Genomic DNA, 17110 nt, shown 5'->3' with positions numbered 1-17110 from the left:
CGGTCAAACCGTAAAGCAAAGTTTGAATTTTCTTTTGTATTTAAATATTAATTTAAATTATATATATATATATATATATATATATATATATGTTCTCTTTAATCCTACTTTATCAGCTCATGAGGTTAGATTTGGATAAAGGCCCGATAGAAATTAGGACCAAATTGGTTAAATTTGAGTCTAAAATCGTTAATAGGTACACAATTCTAATTCCGCTCAAAATCATTACCTTCAAGGGCCGAGTCGGAATTAGGACTAAACCGATTAAATCTAAACCTAGAATTATTGATAGCTTATTCTAATTTGGTTCGAAATTGTTGCATTTGATAGCTGATTTCAGTTCCACTTTCCATAAATTGTAAATTAAATTATATTAGAAATGATGATTCGACTCTATAATTCAATCTGAATCAACCCGATTCAAATATTTAAAAAAAAAACTTACACATATATAAGCGCTACATGACACAGGACTTTAATGATGTGATGAATATCTTTTTTTCAGCGTTTTAATTAAAAATATATAAATAATTTATATATATATATATATATATATATATATATATATATATATATATATATAAAATTTAGAGTGAGTATTCAGTTAACAGAACTTAATTTTTAACTAACAAAATTATTAATTAACTCTAAAAATATTAATTAAACTGAACTAAAATTGAGAGAAAATCAAAATTAATCGAAATCAAAAATATTTAGTCGGTTATCGGTTACAACCAAATTAACAGACAAAAAAATAAAAAATATATTTTATATTATTAATTATTTAATAAAATATTAATAAAAATATATTTATATTTTTTATTTATAAAAAACAATAAATATAATTTAATATTAATAAGTTAATAATTATAAGTTAAATATTATTATAAAATCATAAAATAATAATTGTAAATAATATAATATTAATAAAATTGTAATTAATATATTAATTAATTAAAATTTGGTTAGTTTGGTTACCAAATCAAAGGTAATTGAACCGATAACCGAAAATAAAAAAATTTTATTATTACTAACTAAAAAATGAACAAAATTGAACCTAATTTACTCTTACCAAAATAATCAAATTTTATCGGTTCGTTCGATTATTCGGTTATAACCGAATAATTCATACCCCTATAAATTAATAATGGAGAATGTAAATGCTACAAGTTTTTTTTTTTTTTCTCAAAGATAAACACATATGTGATTCAGAGACAGAACACACTCATTGGTAAAACTATGATAATTTTATCAAGAAATGCTAACCCATATAAATCATACACACGCATTTTCTACAACCGATGTGAGAGCCAGAAAGCTCAGCTCTGAGTTAATTTTACAACTACTTATTAAATATATATTTAAATTATCAAACTAATCATGGAACTATTTTGGGTGGCTATAATTAAAAATATATCAACGAGAACGCAACAAAACAAATGCAACCACCGAGTAGGTGGTCCATGTGCCAAAATCCTAAACCATATAGAAAAATATTAGATGAAATGTAAACGAGAGTTGTAAACTCCAATCTCTTAAATAGGTTAGTTGTATATTCTAATCGTGGAGATGGAGAAATGTTGAGTTTCTTATCTCCAAAGGGAATCCTATCAAGATCATGATCATGACCATGTGGCTTGTAAAAGGATAACAAAGAAAATTAAGTGTTCCAAAAAAAGAAGAAAAAAAAAATTCTAATGGTCAAGTAAAATTTGGCTAGTATATCAATTTCCAATTATGGTGGCCGTAATTAGAGTTAAGTATTCGGTCTATTAGATTTTGAATTGAATTATTAAATATTTTAATATAATTAAATCGAATTAAATAATTGATTAATTTAGTTTGATTTGATAATTTAATTTTATTTTAATAAATAATCTTTCTTTCAATCAATTTCAGGGATAATTATTAAAAAAAATATGAAAAAAAATTATAATTATAGTGTGAATTTGAAACTATTTATAAAATTAGTGTTGGCTTAAAAAAAATATGATTGGAAAGATAAGTTTTAAAGAAGGGTTGTGTAAGAGAAAATGACATTGTAAATAGAATTTTCTAGTTTGTCAAAACTTATTGCAAAGGCTATTTAGAGAATATTCGTTTGCTCCTAAAAATGTCATTATGAATAGAGTTTTTTTTATAAATCTAATCACAAGTTTTTTCAAAGAAACACTCTTGAAAACGCCATTAGGAGTAGCATTTTCAGAGTTATGTCATATTACTCTTGCGCTTTTTGGCATGCCTTGAAAATAATAATGCAGACCTTATAAATGTAATAGGGCTGAGGATTATCCACTGAAACCCAACAATTATTAAAATAAATTAAAAACATATAGAAAATGTAGAATTTTGCATTTAAAATGAGGAGGAGCCCGTGTATCAGGGTTAATTATTAGATGCACCAGGAGCATTAAAAAATAGTACTCCCTCTCTCATAGAAAAGTGGGCCCTTCGTATAATATAGAGAGTGAGTCTCACATGATTGTGAGAGATAATACATATGCATCCGATACACCTAATAATTTCTCCTGTATCAGTTGAGCTCTCCTTCTACTCTGCAAAGGTTCTATCCATTTTTTTTTTCTAGTATTTTTTTTTTTGGTTCTTAAAGTTTGAAAGTTTTTTTTTTTTTTTGAATTGTATGCAAAATTCTTGTGGTGTACTAATAATTTGTTGTTTAAATTAAAATTGAAAGAAAAGGAAGAACTGCAATTCAGATTTTTTTTTCTAACTTATTTCATTTATTTTAAAATTAATTTATAGTGTTAATTTTATTTTTTTTTATATTTGTGACGTCGTTGGTTAATATTTTATTTTTTTGTAATTTTGTTAATCTAAATTATAGTTTTTATGATACTTCTAGTATTATAAATATAAATATAACTTTATAATATCTATTAAAATATTTAGCAGTATAAAAATAAAATTCTAGATTTTACAAAATAATATGGTGTGAATATTTTATTTATTGTTATTTAAAAAAAAACTGATATTTGTATAACTTTATAATGTAAATTAATTTTTAACATAAATTAAAATTTTTTATTTTAGAGTTTTTCGTGTCTTACAAAGAATACTGTAAAGTTCTTAAAATATATTGAAAAATATAATAAAAATAGTCATTGAGCATTATATTGTCCTAAAATAGTGTAAATTTTTTTGCATAATATTGTATTGTACATATAAATTATAATAAATTTAGGATGATAAAAATTAAGTATAAAAATTGGTATGATAATTTTAGAGTTTTTTTTTTATTAAATGAATATAAATTATATATTTTTTTTTACTAGTTATTGAGAATTACTATGTTATATAGGTAAAATTTTATATATATTTAATGCAATAAATATTCATGATTTTTTTTTACTGAAAATTAAAAGCTAAATTTTTTTAATTGTTGAAAAGTAAAAAACATATTTTATAAAATTTTAAGTTACAATAAAAATTAAATTTGTTACTGTTGTCAAATAATATATTCATTTAATTGAATATTTAGTTGTTTAATTTACGTGTTATTGTTTTAAATTTTTAATATATTGTGTGATTATATAATGTATTATAATTATCCTTCAATCCCAAATAAATTGAGCAACAAGTAATATATATGTTATGATTTAGATGTGGTATTTAATTTTGTTAATTGATGTATATATTTTGATAGTGTCAATGAGTGGAAAAAAAATAGCAATCGCTATGAATAATTTATAATGGTTGTTTTTTTTATTTGTAGATGACTGTTACGTATATGACTCTAAAGGTTTTGCCAGGCATAGAGTTCAAAAAATACAGACAAAAATTTATGATATTAGAATGAATCTGATTTGATATAGCATATCAATATGATTAGCAAATTATTGTAACAAATCATTAATATTGACAATAGAATAACCGAAGCGAAATGTTGTTGTTTTAAGTGAAACAATAACTTTGTATTAATTTGATGTAGTAATGAAAATTTTCTCTCCTATAATTGTGTCCTATTTCATTATTTCTAAGGTGTGCAGAAGGGACGTGATGTGACTATGAAAGTATTACTCCTAATGGTGTTTTCAACAGTATGAATGTAAATTAAAAACACTATTTATAATGGTGTTTTTAGAAGTAAAAACATATTATCTGCAGAACATCCGATACAAATTTGACGCACTTGAAAATTCTATAAAGATTGACATTTTCTTTATTATAATCCATTCTTTGAAATCTCTCTTCCTAATTATTTTTTTTGAGCAAGCACTGCTTTTACAAATGATTTTAAATTCACACTATAATTATAAATAATTTTTTTTCAAATTTTTTAATAATTAATCCTCAATTTTAAGCATGAAATGTCAGTTGCAAGAATTCTTGAATTTTAATTAAAAAAAAGTATCATAAATTAAAAAATATTTTTAGTATTATCTGAATTTAGAAAATAATATTTATTATTTTTATCATTATAATTAAATAATAGAACATAATCACTTTATCATAAAATATTTTTAATAAATAATTTATTTTTTTTATGAAATAAATAGAGTTAAAATTGTAGAAGAAAATCAACCGCTGGAAACTCGGATTGATTAGTCAAATTTACACATTACGTAATACAAAGAAAAGAAAATTCTAAAGAAATGGTGATGAGATCCATAATTTTATTTGTTTATTTATTTATTTAAACTGATTCAACTGCAGAGCAGATCAACTAAGCCATCGTTGCAGCCATATTTGATTAAAAATTAAAAAAAAAAAATTGAATAACTTATCTTTATTTAACTTTAATGCCCAGTTCCATGAACCCTTTCAGCTTGAGCTTTGTGTTCTTCACCAAAGTGCATTATAATTTATTGGAAGAGTAATTTTATACATAGAGAAGAGAACACACAAAACAAAGAAGTAAAATATCAAGAAATTATGTTCCATTGTTAAAAAAGATACTATTAAAAGGAATAATTATAAATTATAAAACGATTTAAAAAAAATACACTGATAAATTAAAAAGGAAAACAAAAGAGTCAAATCAATTTTGATTGTTAGTTATATAAAAATAAAATTAATTGATAGTCAACAGATTTAAAGATTATGAGATGAGTTTCAGAGATATCTTAAATTCAAGTCTAAAAATTGTAAGTATGCTATTTAATTTAGAGATTTATGATTAATTATTAGCTTTTGTAATTTTTAAAGTATTTCTAAAATACCAAAGGATGATTGGTCTGATTGGCTATCAATAGGAAAATATATAAAGATTTTGCAAATCCCTGAAATAATTAAATAATTGGCAGTAGGAAGAGGTTAGCCTATACCTTGTTCTACGATGCCCCAGGATTTAATTATTACCATATCTTTTGGGAACAGTGCGTTGAAGACCATGCTTATTATTGGCCTTGACTTTCACCACAAAATCTACATCTATTATTATTATTATTATTATTATTATAAAGATAGTAGATTTTCATTAAAAAAGGCCTTAACGGGCCAATACAAAGGTTTTACAACAAAGGCTCAAACCCCAACATAGAGGGTTATTGGTTAATAGAAAATAAGAGCCTAGATATCTAATCCAACCCAATAATCAAACCCAAACCCACAGCAGAAAACCTCGTTAAATAGGGTTGCTCTCAAAATCTATAAACCTGAAGCAACCCAAAACCGAAGCTACAGCCAAATCCATCACTGCAGGAAGCATCCTGAGTTCCGACGGGGGGCAACTCTATAGACTAAAGCACAATGACAAGTGATTATGCATGGCGAGATTGTCCAAACTAGAACACCCTTGGCTCAATAATAACCAAGATTCAAGCAGCCAACCTAAGCTTCAATAAGAGGATTGCAAGTACAGTGGCCATGGAAGACAAGACCAAATGCTTATGGAGATAGAATAGTGGAAGAAGAAACAATGTCCAGTGGCTTCTCAATCTCCTTTAGTCCAAAGGGGGAAGCCTTGGAAGTGAGTTTACACTTATACTCTCAATATAACGCTTCCACCATACCCAGCAAACGAAGAACAACACTCCAACGTTGAAGTAATAACCTTTCTCAGAGAACAAGCTCAACAGAATGACCACCCGCGGATCCAGAACTAAACCCTTTCCAAATCTCATAGTTTAATTAGCAACGAAAGCAAACAAATTTATTTATCTATAAGACTCCACTCGAAGGTGTGGAGGAGATAACCCACTTCGACCAGAGGAGAGAAGGGTTCTATTATAATCCATTTATCTATGTTTAAACTTATTTATCATGAATTATATTATTTATTAAATAAAATAAATTAATTAATTAGGATAAATTATTTATAAAATATGTATTTTAATAAATTCTATAATTTATATGGCATTCATTCTTTTTAATTATATATTTTTTCTGAAATTATTTTATAAAAGGATGCGAATTTATTTTTATATTTTATAAAAGGACGTGAATTTATTTTTATATTTTATATTTATATTCAAAATTCTATTTGGCTTTATTCAAAAGATAATAAAGTTAATTTTAATTCAAAAAATAAAAAAGAATTTAGAACTATTTTCTAAATTTTTATATAAATTTTGAGAAAAAAAATTAGTTTTTCAATTACCTATTTGAAATGTAATTGAATTAAATTATTTATAAATTACATGAATTTAATTTATAAAATATTTAAATTCATTCAATTTTAAACATTTGAAATCATCTTTTTTGTGAAATTTTCTAATTTTTTTAATTGGAACCCTTTCAATCACATTGAAAACTTATTGGTTTGATATATTTTTTGAAATCTTTTTCTTAATTTATTAGACTCTTATATTTTTATTTGAGCTTATTAAATTTTTAAACTTTAATTATAAAAAAATTATACAATTTCCAAAATGAAATATAAAATACACAATTTTATTTGGTAATTAAAACATGGAAATATTAAAGAAAATATAAATGAATTGGATGGTAGTGCATTTTACAAGAAAATATTAAAGAAAACAAAGGGTTGATATTGGTGGAGCAAATAAGTGAAAGACCAAATAAGAGTGGCCAATGCCAGCCATTATAACAGAAAAGATGAAACAACATTATGCATTGTCAAAATGATGTAGTTATTATAAGTTTTGCTCAATATAAGAATGGAATTAGAAATTAATTTTTGGGTTAAAAATAAATTTTAAAAAAATTAAATGAAATTTTGATAAAAATATAAAAATTAAAAAAAATATAATATTAAGAGATCAAAAATTACATAATATAAAAATATAAATGAAATTTATATCAAAATGCAAAAGATGGTCCTGTTATGATCCATTTAATTATGTTTAAACTCGATTTATTATAAATTATATCATTTATTAAATAAAATACACATATTAATTATGATAAATTTTTTATAAAATATATATTTTAATGAATGCTATAATTTTTATGGTATTTATTTTTTTCAATTATATATATTTTTTGAAATTGTTTTGTAAAAAAGCATGAATTTAATTTTACATTTTATATTTGTATACAAAAATTTATTTGACCTGATTCAAAAGATAATTAAATTAATTTTAATTAGTTAAAAAAATAATTTAGAATTTTTTTCTAAATTTTTATATAAAATTTGAAAAATAAAAAAAAATAATTTTTCAATTCCCTATTTGAAATGTAATTGAATTAAATTATTTATAAATTACATGAATTTAATTTATAAAATATTTAAATTCATTCAATTTTAAACATTTGAAATCATTTTTTTTGTGAAATTTTCTAGTTCTTTTTTTATTGGAAGCCTTTCAATTACATTGAAAACTTATTGGTTTGATTTTTTTTTTTGAATTCTTTTTTTTTAATTTATTAGACTCTTATATTTTTATTTGAGCTTATTAAAAAAATAAAAATAAAAATGAAAATAAAACTATATAATATTAAGAGATTAAAAATTAAATAATATAAAAACATAAACGAAATCATATCGAAATGCAAAGGACAAAATAGAAATAGAAATATCAGAGAGACAAATATATTAAAAAAAATATTAAATTTATAGGTAAAGTTTTAAATTTAAAAATTTTAAGTCTGCAAACAGTAAATTTAAAAAAAAAATCATTAGAGTTTATAGGTATGATTATAATTTTGAAAACTATATGAAAATAAATTTAATAAATATGAAATTAAATATTTATATTTAAATTTATATATTTATTATAAACATTTTAATTGATGTATAAATCTTATAAATACAAATACTTAATGCAATAATATTACTAAATTTATTTTCATATAAAATTGAGATTATATTAAAAGAAAAATTGAGCATTTTTCTTCTGAAATTGTTAAATAAATGTTTTTTGGGCATTGGTTCGATCAGGACTTCATCACAATTAGGGAACCTTCATTTTCACAATTTATCCAAAACCAAGTGCCTTTTTCTTTCTCCGACATTTCATTCAAAGTGTTTTCAATTTCGTCCTATATTTATTAATAAAGTTTAATTTAATTAATTTTAATTTTTTTAAATTAATATGAAAATTTTAATTTAAATTCAATTTGATTTAAAAATTAAAATTTATGAACTAAAATTTTTAATTTATTAATTTAAATAAAAAATTAAGAAGTTCAAATTTTTAATTTGAGTAAAATTGATTGAGTTCTTGATTTAAAATCAAATATTAGGAAGTTCAATTTCTTGATTTAAACTTAATAAATATTAAGAAATTTAATTTTTTGATTTTTGAATTAAATTGAATTTAAATTAAAATATTTATATTAATTTAGACAAAAAGTCGAAAATAGGTAAAATTAAACTTCGGGTGAAATTTAACTTTAAGTCCTAAATTATTCTCAAAAGGGAAAAAATAAGTCGGGATGCTAATGCTAATCAGTTACCACTGTACTGCTTTGTGAGTTTCTCTTTGCTAATGTCCTATAGATAGTTGAAATTCATAAAAAGATCACATTTTGAACTTGAATGCTTGCTTGGAGGGAAAAATAAATTAGAAGGAAAAGGAAAGGAATGAGAAATTACTTGAATGCTTAATTTACTTTTTGTGTCATTTTAGATGGCTAATTTTTCAATGCATTAAAGAGGAGATTCCATCCTTTTCATTGCTTAATCCAATCATCTTTCCTTCATGCATTCACTTCATATTCTTTTCTTTCCTTCTAATGAAAACAGAGTATTAAGGAATACATGCTTTGCTACGTAGTTATTAAAGATACACCACCTCAGACTCAATACTCTAATTTTAGCGCATTATGTCTTAGTGTGCGCTTTTTTTAAACACAAAGCGATATTCTCTCTTTATTTTCACCTTTGACAAGTATTTCTATTCACAAAAAACACTGCCACTTAATCCATCAAAATCATCTTATACTGATGCATTAGAAAGTTTTCGAAAATAGCGCCGTTGGTAATAACCAATCATCAAAATCTAATCAATCCAGCATTTCCAAAATTACAAATCTTCCATATTTTCATTTTTAACGCTTCCACTTTCTTATCTTTTAGAAGGTGTTTATGATTACTTTAATTTTGATCTTAATAGACCATTCAAGTTATTAATTCAATTTTTTAATAATTTATTTTTATTTTATTTAAATTGTAAAATTATTATTACTTTAATACTTATTAATTATTATTATTTTTTAATTTCATGTTATTTAAAATTTAATGAAATATATATATATATATATATATATATATATATATATATTTTTTTTTTTTTTTTTTTTCGTCTCATTTCACTCAGACATGCATATGCATGTGCTGGACTCTAGAACCCTTGGAGCGTCGAGCCATAACTATGCTCTGCTAATCCAAAATCATGGATTAAGGCGATTAGGAAGAACATAAAAATGAACGAGAGAATTTCAAGATGACTAAATCAGATGCCACCACCATTGGCCCAATTGCTGCTGCAAAATCTGAATTGATACCTACAACTTTTCTTCCCCTTCTTGGTTAACTGAATTATAACATGAACACTAGACAGTTTTCAATTTCAAAATGAATATTTTGAACTAAATGAAGAGCACAATGATGAACTCAGCATTTAAATATGCTAGGGACTGGGAATCAGCATCACATATTATCTTACATTACCACTCCACTAGTCATGTTCTTGAAATCAATACAAACTTCCCACATATTAAATAGAGAGAACAGAGCCTTTCCTAGGGTGCTAAAGGAAACAGACCACTAAAATACAGGTCAAATTGGCTCTCTCACTTGCACACATTTAACGGTCATAACTTTCTATGTCCAGAGTTTTGGACCCTAGAATATTGAGGACTGTGCTGGACAAATTTCAAAAATATATCCAAGCACATCACATTTATAGGCACAGAAAACTATGATACTTACAAACTGTCTTCAAAACCTTTATATATGATGCTGACATTATTGAGCTATGGTCAAGCTTACGAAGTTTCACTTCCTTGCTCAAGAAGGCTCTCGGTGTTATAACTACTGCCCCAAGCTCTTTCCTTCCAGATCTGCTCTACTTCAACGAATGTGAGCCCTTTGGTCTCTGGTACAAACAGAAGCACAAACACAATTGCAGCCACAGCCACACCAGCAAGAATCAAGAAAGTTGCACCGGTTCCCACAGCATTGGCAAGTGAAAGGAAAGTTTGGGCCACAATCAAATTAGAAACCCAATTCACAGTAGCCGACATTCCACCACATATCCCTCGATATGCCTCAGGGTATACCTCTGAGTTCACAGTCCATGGAACTGGTCCCATTCCAGGTGAGAAGAAGGCAATGTATAAGGCTAGTCCCAACACTGCTAGCCACCCATAGAGTGCATTTGAAGAACCAGTTGATTTGCCAAAGAATGCCACAGCCAAGATGACAAGAGAAACAATTACGCCAGTTAAGCTTGAGAGAGCCAACTTCCTCCGCCCAAAATGGTCAATAAGGTAAATGCCAAGAATCGATCCTGCAGCATTCATTGCAGCAACGATAAGGGACAGGAGAAGTGCTAATTGGTTAGAACTAAAGCCAGCCATTTGAACAATGGTTGGGCTATAGTACATGACTGTATTGATGCCCGTGAACTGCTGAAAAGCCTGCAACATCACAAAATCCTCAGTCATACATTAAGTGTTAAGGACGGTTTCCTATGTACAAATAACATTTTATCTAGTTCATATAAATTCCTATATATATATATATATATATATATATATATATATATATATATATATATATATATATATTCCTTAACTTGGGCACTTGTAGAATTCCTCAGAAAATTACAATACACAAGATTATACCACGAACACTGACAAGATTTCTAAAGCATGTCCAAGCAGATGCAATCACCTGGATGCATATTCAATAAAACACATTTTATATTGGTTTATAGAAGAAATAAATTCCGTATAGAGAAGCACATCAGCTCACATCCTTGACCCCTAATTCTAGAAGCAGGTTGTGTCAAGCATACACACCCTACAAGTTCCATATCTATACAAGGAATTCTAAAGCTCACACCCTACAAGTTCATTTCTTGAAAAAAGGGGTCAACAAAAAGCTGATTTGCTATGCACTGTACAAACCCAAATGGCACCTTTCATCAGGCTAGTCCATAATACAATAAAAACTAAGAAAAGCCGAAACTGACCAGGAACTCAGAGAAGCAAAGAAAATTATAGAAGGGAAAAAAGGGCACAACTATGAGAGGTAAAAAGGAAGAACTAATTCGAAAAAAGTGAAAGGAAATAAGTAACGAGAGTACTAGACATAAATGTTTTCAAAACATATTGAAATACTAGAATTTATCATCAAATAAAAAAGAAGAACAAGAAGACAATGTGCATATTTATGGATCTCAACTTCTTATCAACTAGTCTAGGAGTCATAGAGATGTTCATTCTTAATAAAGACACAAAGACTCAACCACAAAACAATCCTAATGCTCTAGCTGATCCATACTTTAAATATTTCAAATTTCCCCAAAAAATATGCAAAAGTATATCTGCAAAAGTTAAATGTTTGTACATAAAATTTTCCAAAAACTAGAAAATTGAATGACGAATTAGAACTAATTTATCCTAAATTACTACCAGGAAAACCTATAAGATCACGTAAAACCTGTCATCAGTGAAAATGAGACGAAAATTACACAACAAAAGCCCTGAGTTGCCAGACTTCATATTTCGCAGAAATTAGCAAGGAATACTATGTTCTGTGGCTATATCACCCAGTCACCACCAGGTCTAACCAACATTCTGGTGGTAAATAGGTGGGATGGGAAGAGTCGAGAAGGGTATTATAAGCATATATCTTATAATATTGACTATTAGCTTTGTCAAATAGTAATTAAGGCGCTAGCATATATCTTGATTGCAACATTACTGATGGGGAATATCTTCCAACACAGACTGCCAGCACATAGAATAATTAATGTTGATCAAGCATGCTCAATCTAATGACAACTTCATGATTCATATGCATGAGGAATTGAGAATGTTTGACTGATCTTACCTGAAGCCCAGCCCCAGCAAGAAATGCAAGTCTGATTTCTTTTGATTTGAACACATCCAAGTATCTGCTATTATTCTGTTTCTGGCGATCTTCCACTGAAGAGGCAGAAAGTTGATCAATTTCATCCTCCAATCGGGCAAGGTCATATATTTTGGCCAGTACCATAATGGCCTTATCTTTATCATTCTTCATATTAACATGAGAACTATTAGCTGGTGTTGTACTGTTATTTTCAAAATATTTCTACACAATGACTGGTGGCATGTTGTATACCTTCATAAAAAGCCAACGTGGAGATTCTGGCATACAGAGCATAAGACAGAACTGAACCACAGCTGGCACACCAGCAACTCCAAGCATCCACCGCCATGTTCCAGGGACCTGTCAAAGTGAAAAAAAAAACAACATTAGAAAGCAAAAACAACAAGGAAAAAAAAAATTGAAAATCCTAAAAGAAAGAATAATCATGCCCTAAAATGCTAGAGAATTTTATACATGCTTATCCTTTGATAAGTTTAGTCATTTAATATTTTTCAACAATTTTGAGAAGATATGAATTTTGCCTTTGTGACACAAGAATTTTAACCCATTTCTGATAAATTTTTTTCTATTTTAAAGGAAAATTAGAATCTTGGAAGTAACGCATCAAATTTATGCAGCTAGCTCCTTTAATCAAACTATAAACTATATATAATGTACAGATGGTTAATAGGTGCCATGCCTTCTCTTCTTGCCTTGGCATCAATAAAAATAGTCTCCAAAAGAAAGTTCAAATGATGAGGCTATACTGTTTTGTACTTTTACTGAGAAGACCAACAAAGTTTGACCTTTTTTAGGACAGAATAGTTTCCCCATCATGGCAGAGAAACAAAAAAGCTGGCAAAGCTGGACAAGAGAAGCTGCAGCGATGTAAAGAAGAAAAATGGGCTAATAATATAAACAGAAAAAGGTAGAGAGAACACCAGACAAACAGTATTTCCAGAAGAAAGGCAACAGAGAAAATCAGATACTGTTACCTAACTACAAGGCAATTTTTAGAACAGGCTTAAAGTCACTTGGCTCATACCAAAGACCAGGGACCATATAATACCTTCAACATAATGAACAAAATAACTGACATAAACGGCAAGAGTATGATGGCTCAGCACCAAACAACCAGCAGAAATAAATGGTCAACGTGTTCAAAACCTTTTCAAGTGAATACATCAGTCCTATCTTTAAGCTATAACTCCATTTAAGCCTCTAAGATTGGAACAAGGGAAGTTGGTCTTTCATACAACTATTAATCACCCTTCTAAAAAAAGAAGTAGAGTGTACAAGCAAAATGGAATTGAGAATTAGAGAAAACTTCTTATAAATGTTTTCAGATAAGGGCTTCCAAACATAATTTGTATGTCATTTTCTTTTATATTCTTTCCAGATAAGCAAAATCAAAGCACACGAACAATATTTTCAAAATACAGTTCTAATTTTCCATTTTTTATATAACATACTGTTAATTAGTTCACCCCATATAAGTAATTAATCTAGTGAATATAATAATGCCAACGTTAAAGAAAAAAGAACTATTTATAAATGCTATTTTGTATAAAAATATCAAAACCAAGTAATCTATATCGTAATGATTTTAAGCCAATAGAAATCTGTCACATGCCATAAACAACCACTGCACCGTGGATCATCTAACTTAGGCAGGAAAGAAAAAGGGTGATTCCATCAGGGACGTTTCTCAGTGCCAAATCTTAAAATGCAATCCCAATATTCTATCTTGCTGTCTCTTCAAAGCTGCACAGTAAAAACTTTCACACAACAAAGTTTATGTAATGAATATAACGCAAACTTCCTTTGCAATAACTTTACACTTCAAGTTCTTTAAAACATGCTTCGGCCCTCATTTTGGCCTCAGACAGCACAAAAGCTCAAAATTTTTTTCTCACAGAGTTTACCAAATACAAATATATGTAGAAGGTAATTGGTTTGGCTACTCACCTTTAAATTTTAACTTAAAATATATTTTTTAATTTATAAGTCAAATTAAAAGTAAGTAATTAATTATTTAATAAAATTACTTAAAAATAACTTTTAAGTAGTTTAAGTATTTAGTTAAAATGTATTTAAAAATAATTTAATTTATCGAAATTATAAAAAATGATATGTAATTAAGTGTTGTAGATATTAAAATAAGAATAATGCTGATATTTTAAAAAATAATAGGATAATATAATCTTTTAATTTTAATTGATCAAAGAGTAGTTTAAAAAAAAAAAAGTTGATGAGTCATAAGTATCATTACTTATCACTTAGGACTTATTTTAATTAGATTTTTTATCTTATAATTAAAACGAAAGACGGGAGAGAATCAATCACCAGCCAATCTATTAACCAATTGTAAATTAGTTGAATATATGTTCCTAAATTTCCACGGATATGAAATCATCAAAGCTGGGTTCCACAGGCTTGATTTATTTCCAACCGCTAAACCATATTCTAATATGCTGAAAAGTAAAAGCAAAGATAAACCTGACCTGTGTAAAAGCAAGATTAACGAGATAGGAAAGAAACTGTCCACCAGTTATCATGAGAACATTTGTGCCCACTAGTGCCCCCCTTACTTCAGATGGAGATGCTTCTGCAATATACACAGGAGCCGTGACAGATGCTATACCCACTCCAAGGCCGACTAAGAGTCGACCCAGAATAAGAACATATGGATCCGGTGCAGCTGCCATGACAGCTGATCCAACTGCAAAGACGACATCAGCAATAAGCGTAGCCTTCTTCCGTCCATACGCATCGTTAATCCAACCACCTGATGCAGCTCCAATTATTGCACCAACCAGAGCCATACTAACAATTGTTTCCTGCCAAATCAAAAAGATCAGCTTACCAAACAAACATTCAAGGGCCTACTTTGATTCCTATATCTGAGTTTTATCAAACCCATCATAACACCATCAACATCTCGTCACTATTCCAATGACAAATATAAAGATTTTTTGCTTCTTTTCAATTCATCTATTTAACTTTCCCGACCCATGCAAACATGACACCAAACAAAGGGGAAAAAAAATGAATTCCCATTTTAACATACATCTCACTATTTTGATTGACAACACCAACATATTCCCCTTCCTCACCACCCCCCCAAAAAAAAAAACAAAAAAAAAAAAGAGTATCACCTGTAAGAAGCTACTCTGATTAACCACCTCAAATTCGTCTTTTATGTACAAAAGGGCACCTGAAATAACACCTACACGACAGTATTTCTTTTCACATCAGATTCCTGACTGAACATAATATTCCAGGAAGAAACTTATTATTCATTTTACTTTATTTTTATTTAAAAAAAAAAAAGCCTAGACTAATTAAGTCCAAACGTGATTCCGATGATACCTGTATCATAGCCGAAGAGCAGACCCCCTATTCCAGCAATCACAGTTAATCCCAAAACATACGTATTACTGAAATACGACATTCTCCTCTCTGGGAACAAATCCAAGTAACCTGAGCTTCCTGGTAAAGACTCGATCGTCATCTTTTTTCTACCTTCTTTCTTTTCACCCCTTGTTCTAGGAACACTGACTGAAATTACTAGTCGAAAAACACTAATTGCAATCTCTAGACGCCCACAATGGCGCTATCGGAGCTAAAAATATAATCTTACAAAAATGAATTTACACTTCTGAACTTCCTTATCGAATTTATAATAAAATAATTCACCTCTGTCCCTCCCCCTCTCGCTCTCGCTAGCTACTGTGAGCAGTGTGACAATTTTGACCGGTCTAATCGCAGCCACCAGGAAAGGGCGTTTCGATTTGAAACGAGGCCCAATGGAACAGTCAACAACCCCTAAAAAAATGACGCTTATTGGAAAGCAAGCAAAACAACAAAGGACTGACGAAGGAAAAGAGGGAAGAAATGGAAAGACGTAAATCCTTGAGGTAGTTGATTAGTCAAATTTGGAGTGGAAAAAGAAAGGCAATAAAACACATTGCTCTCAAGTTTTAAGAAATTTTTATTCACTAATTCTTAGAATCTTCGCTTGATTGGATCAGCAGATTCCCGAGAAAATGTGATCGAGAAAATTTTGGAGCACCAGAATCTCTCTCTCTCTCTCTCTCTCTCTTTTAAAACTATCTTCTTCACCGTAAAGGCCGTGAAGACCAAACTATGACAGAGATAGAGAGGAAAAGGCCGCAATATAAAGAAGAGAGCATCTTTGACACGTCATATTTCTGAGAAAATTACCTATCTGTGACCATGGCCGGTGATTTCTGATCTTGACAGACTTGTGAGGTTATCATTTTCATTAGTTTCGCGACACACGTGGCGAATTTGATAGAGACCGAGACAACTCATCCCGGCAAACCGAATCAAAAGAAATTTTCAATCGCTACCTTGCACGAATTGCACTCGCGTACTCGCGTCTCGTCTCGCATCGACCACGTTTCCACCGCAAGGGTTAGTTTAGGAACTTGGCAAAAGAGAAAGATTTAGCGAGAGTGGATTCACGCTGAAACTAATCGAGTTTGGCTAATGTGGTGGGTACAGAGATGAAATATGAGGCTTCCGTTGCTTGTTAGGAAAGATTGTCCCTTTTCAAGAAGCGTACGACGCGAGCCTTCTGAAATTGAGAATTAGTTAAGGAATATGCCACGTTTTTATTAACTAAACGCGATTAAC

The 17110-nt window shown here is 28.5% G+C and overlaps 1 protein-coding gene across 2 annotated transcripts; it reads right to left on the bottom strand.

Moving 5' to 3' along the window:
• Nucleotides 1–9926: 9926 nt before the first annotated feature.
• LOC110643927 (inositol transporter 1) lies at nucleotides 9927–16637 on the bottom strand. 2 transcript variants are annotated; one of them, XM_058144957.1, is made up of 6 exons: nucleotides 15821–16637; nucleotides 15607–15677; nucleotides 14953–15288; nucleotides 12701–12808; nucleotides 12428–12613; nucleotides 9927–11007 (listed from the first exon to the last, which is right to left on the bottom strand). In XM_058144957.1, exons 1-6 carry the CDS (start codon nucleotides 15960–15962, stop codon nucleotides 10354–10356), a joined length of 1497 nt encoding a protein of 498 aa, XP_058000940.1. In that variant the 5' UTR covers nucleotides 15963–16637; the 3' UTR covers nucleotides 9927–10353. The 2 variants fall into 2 exon arrangements, with proteins under 2 accessions (XP_058000940.1, XP_058000947.1); XM_058144964.1 differs by lacking the exon at nucleotides 15607–15677 and having other exon boundaries at nucleotides 15821–16605.
• Between the last annotated feature and the right edge of the window lie 473 nt (nucleotides 16638–17110).

This window comes from Hevea brasiliensis, chromosome 1 (genome assembly GCF_030052815.1).
Source record: "Hevea brasiliensis isolate MT/VB/25A 57/8 chromosome 1, ASM3005281v1, whole genome shotgun sequence".
NCBI lineage: Eukaryota > Viridiplantae > Streptophyta > Magnoliopsida > Malpighiales > Euphorbiaceae > Hevea > Hevea brasiliensis.
This window is presented reverse-complemented; position numbering and strand designations above follow the sequence as displayed.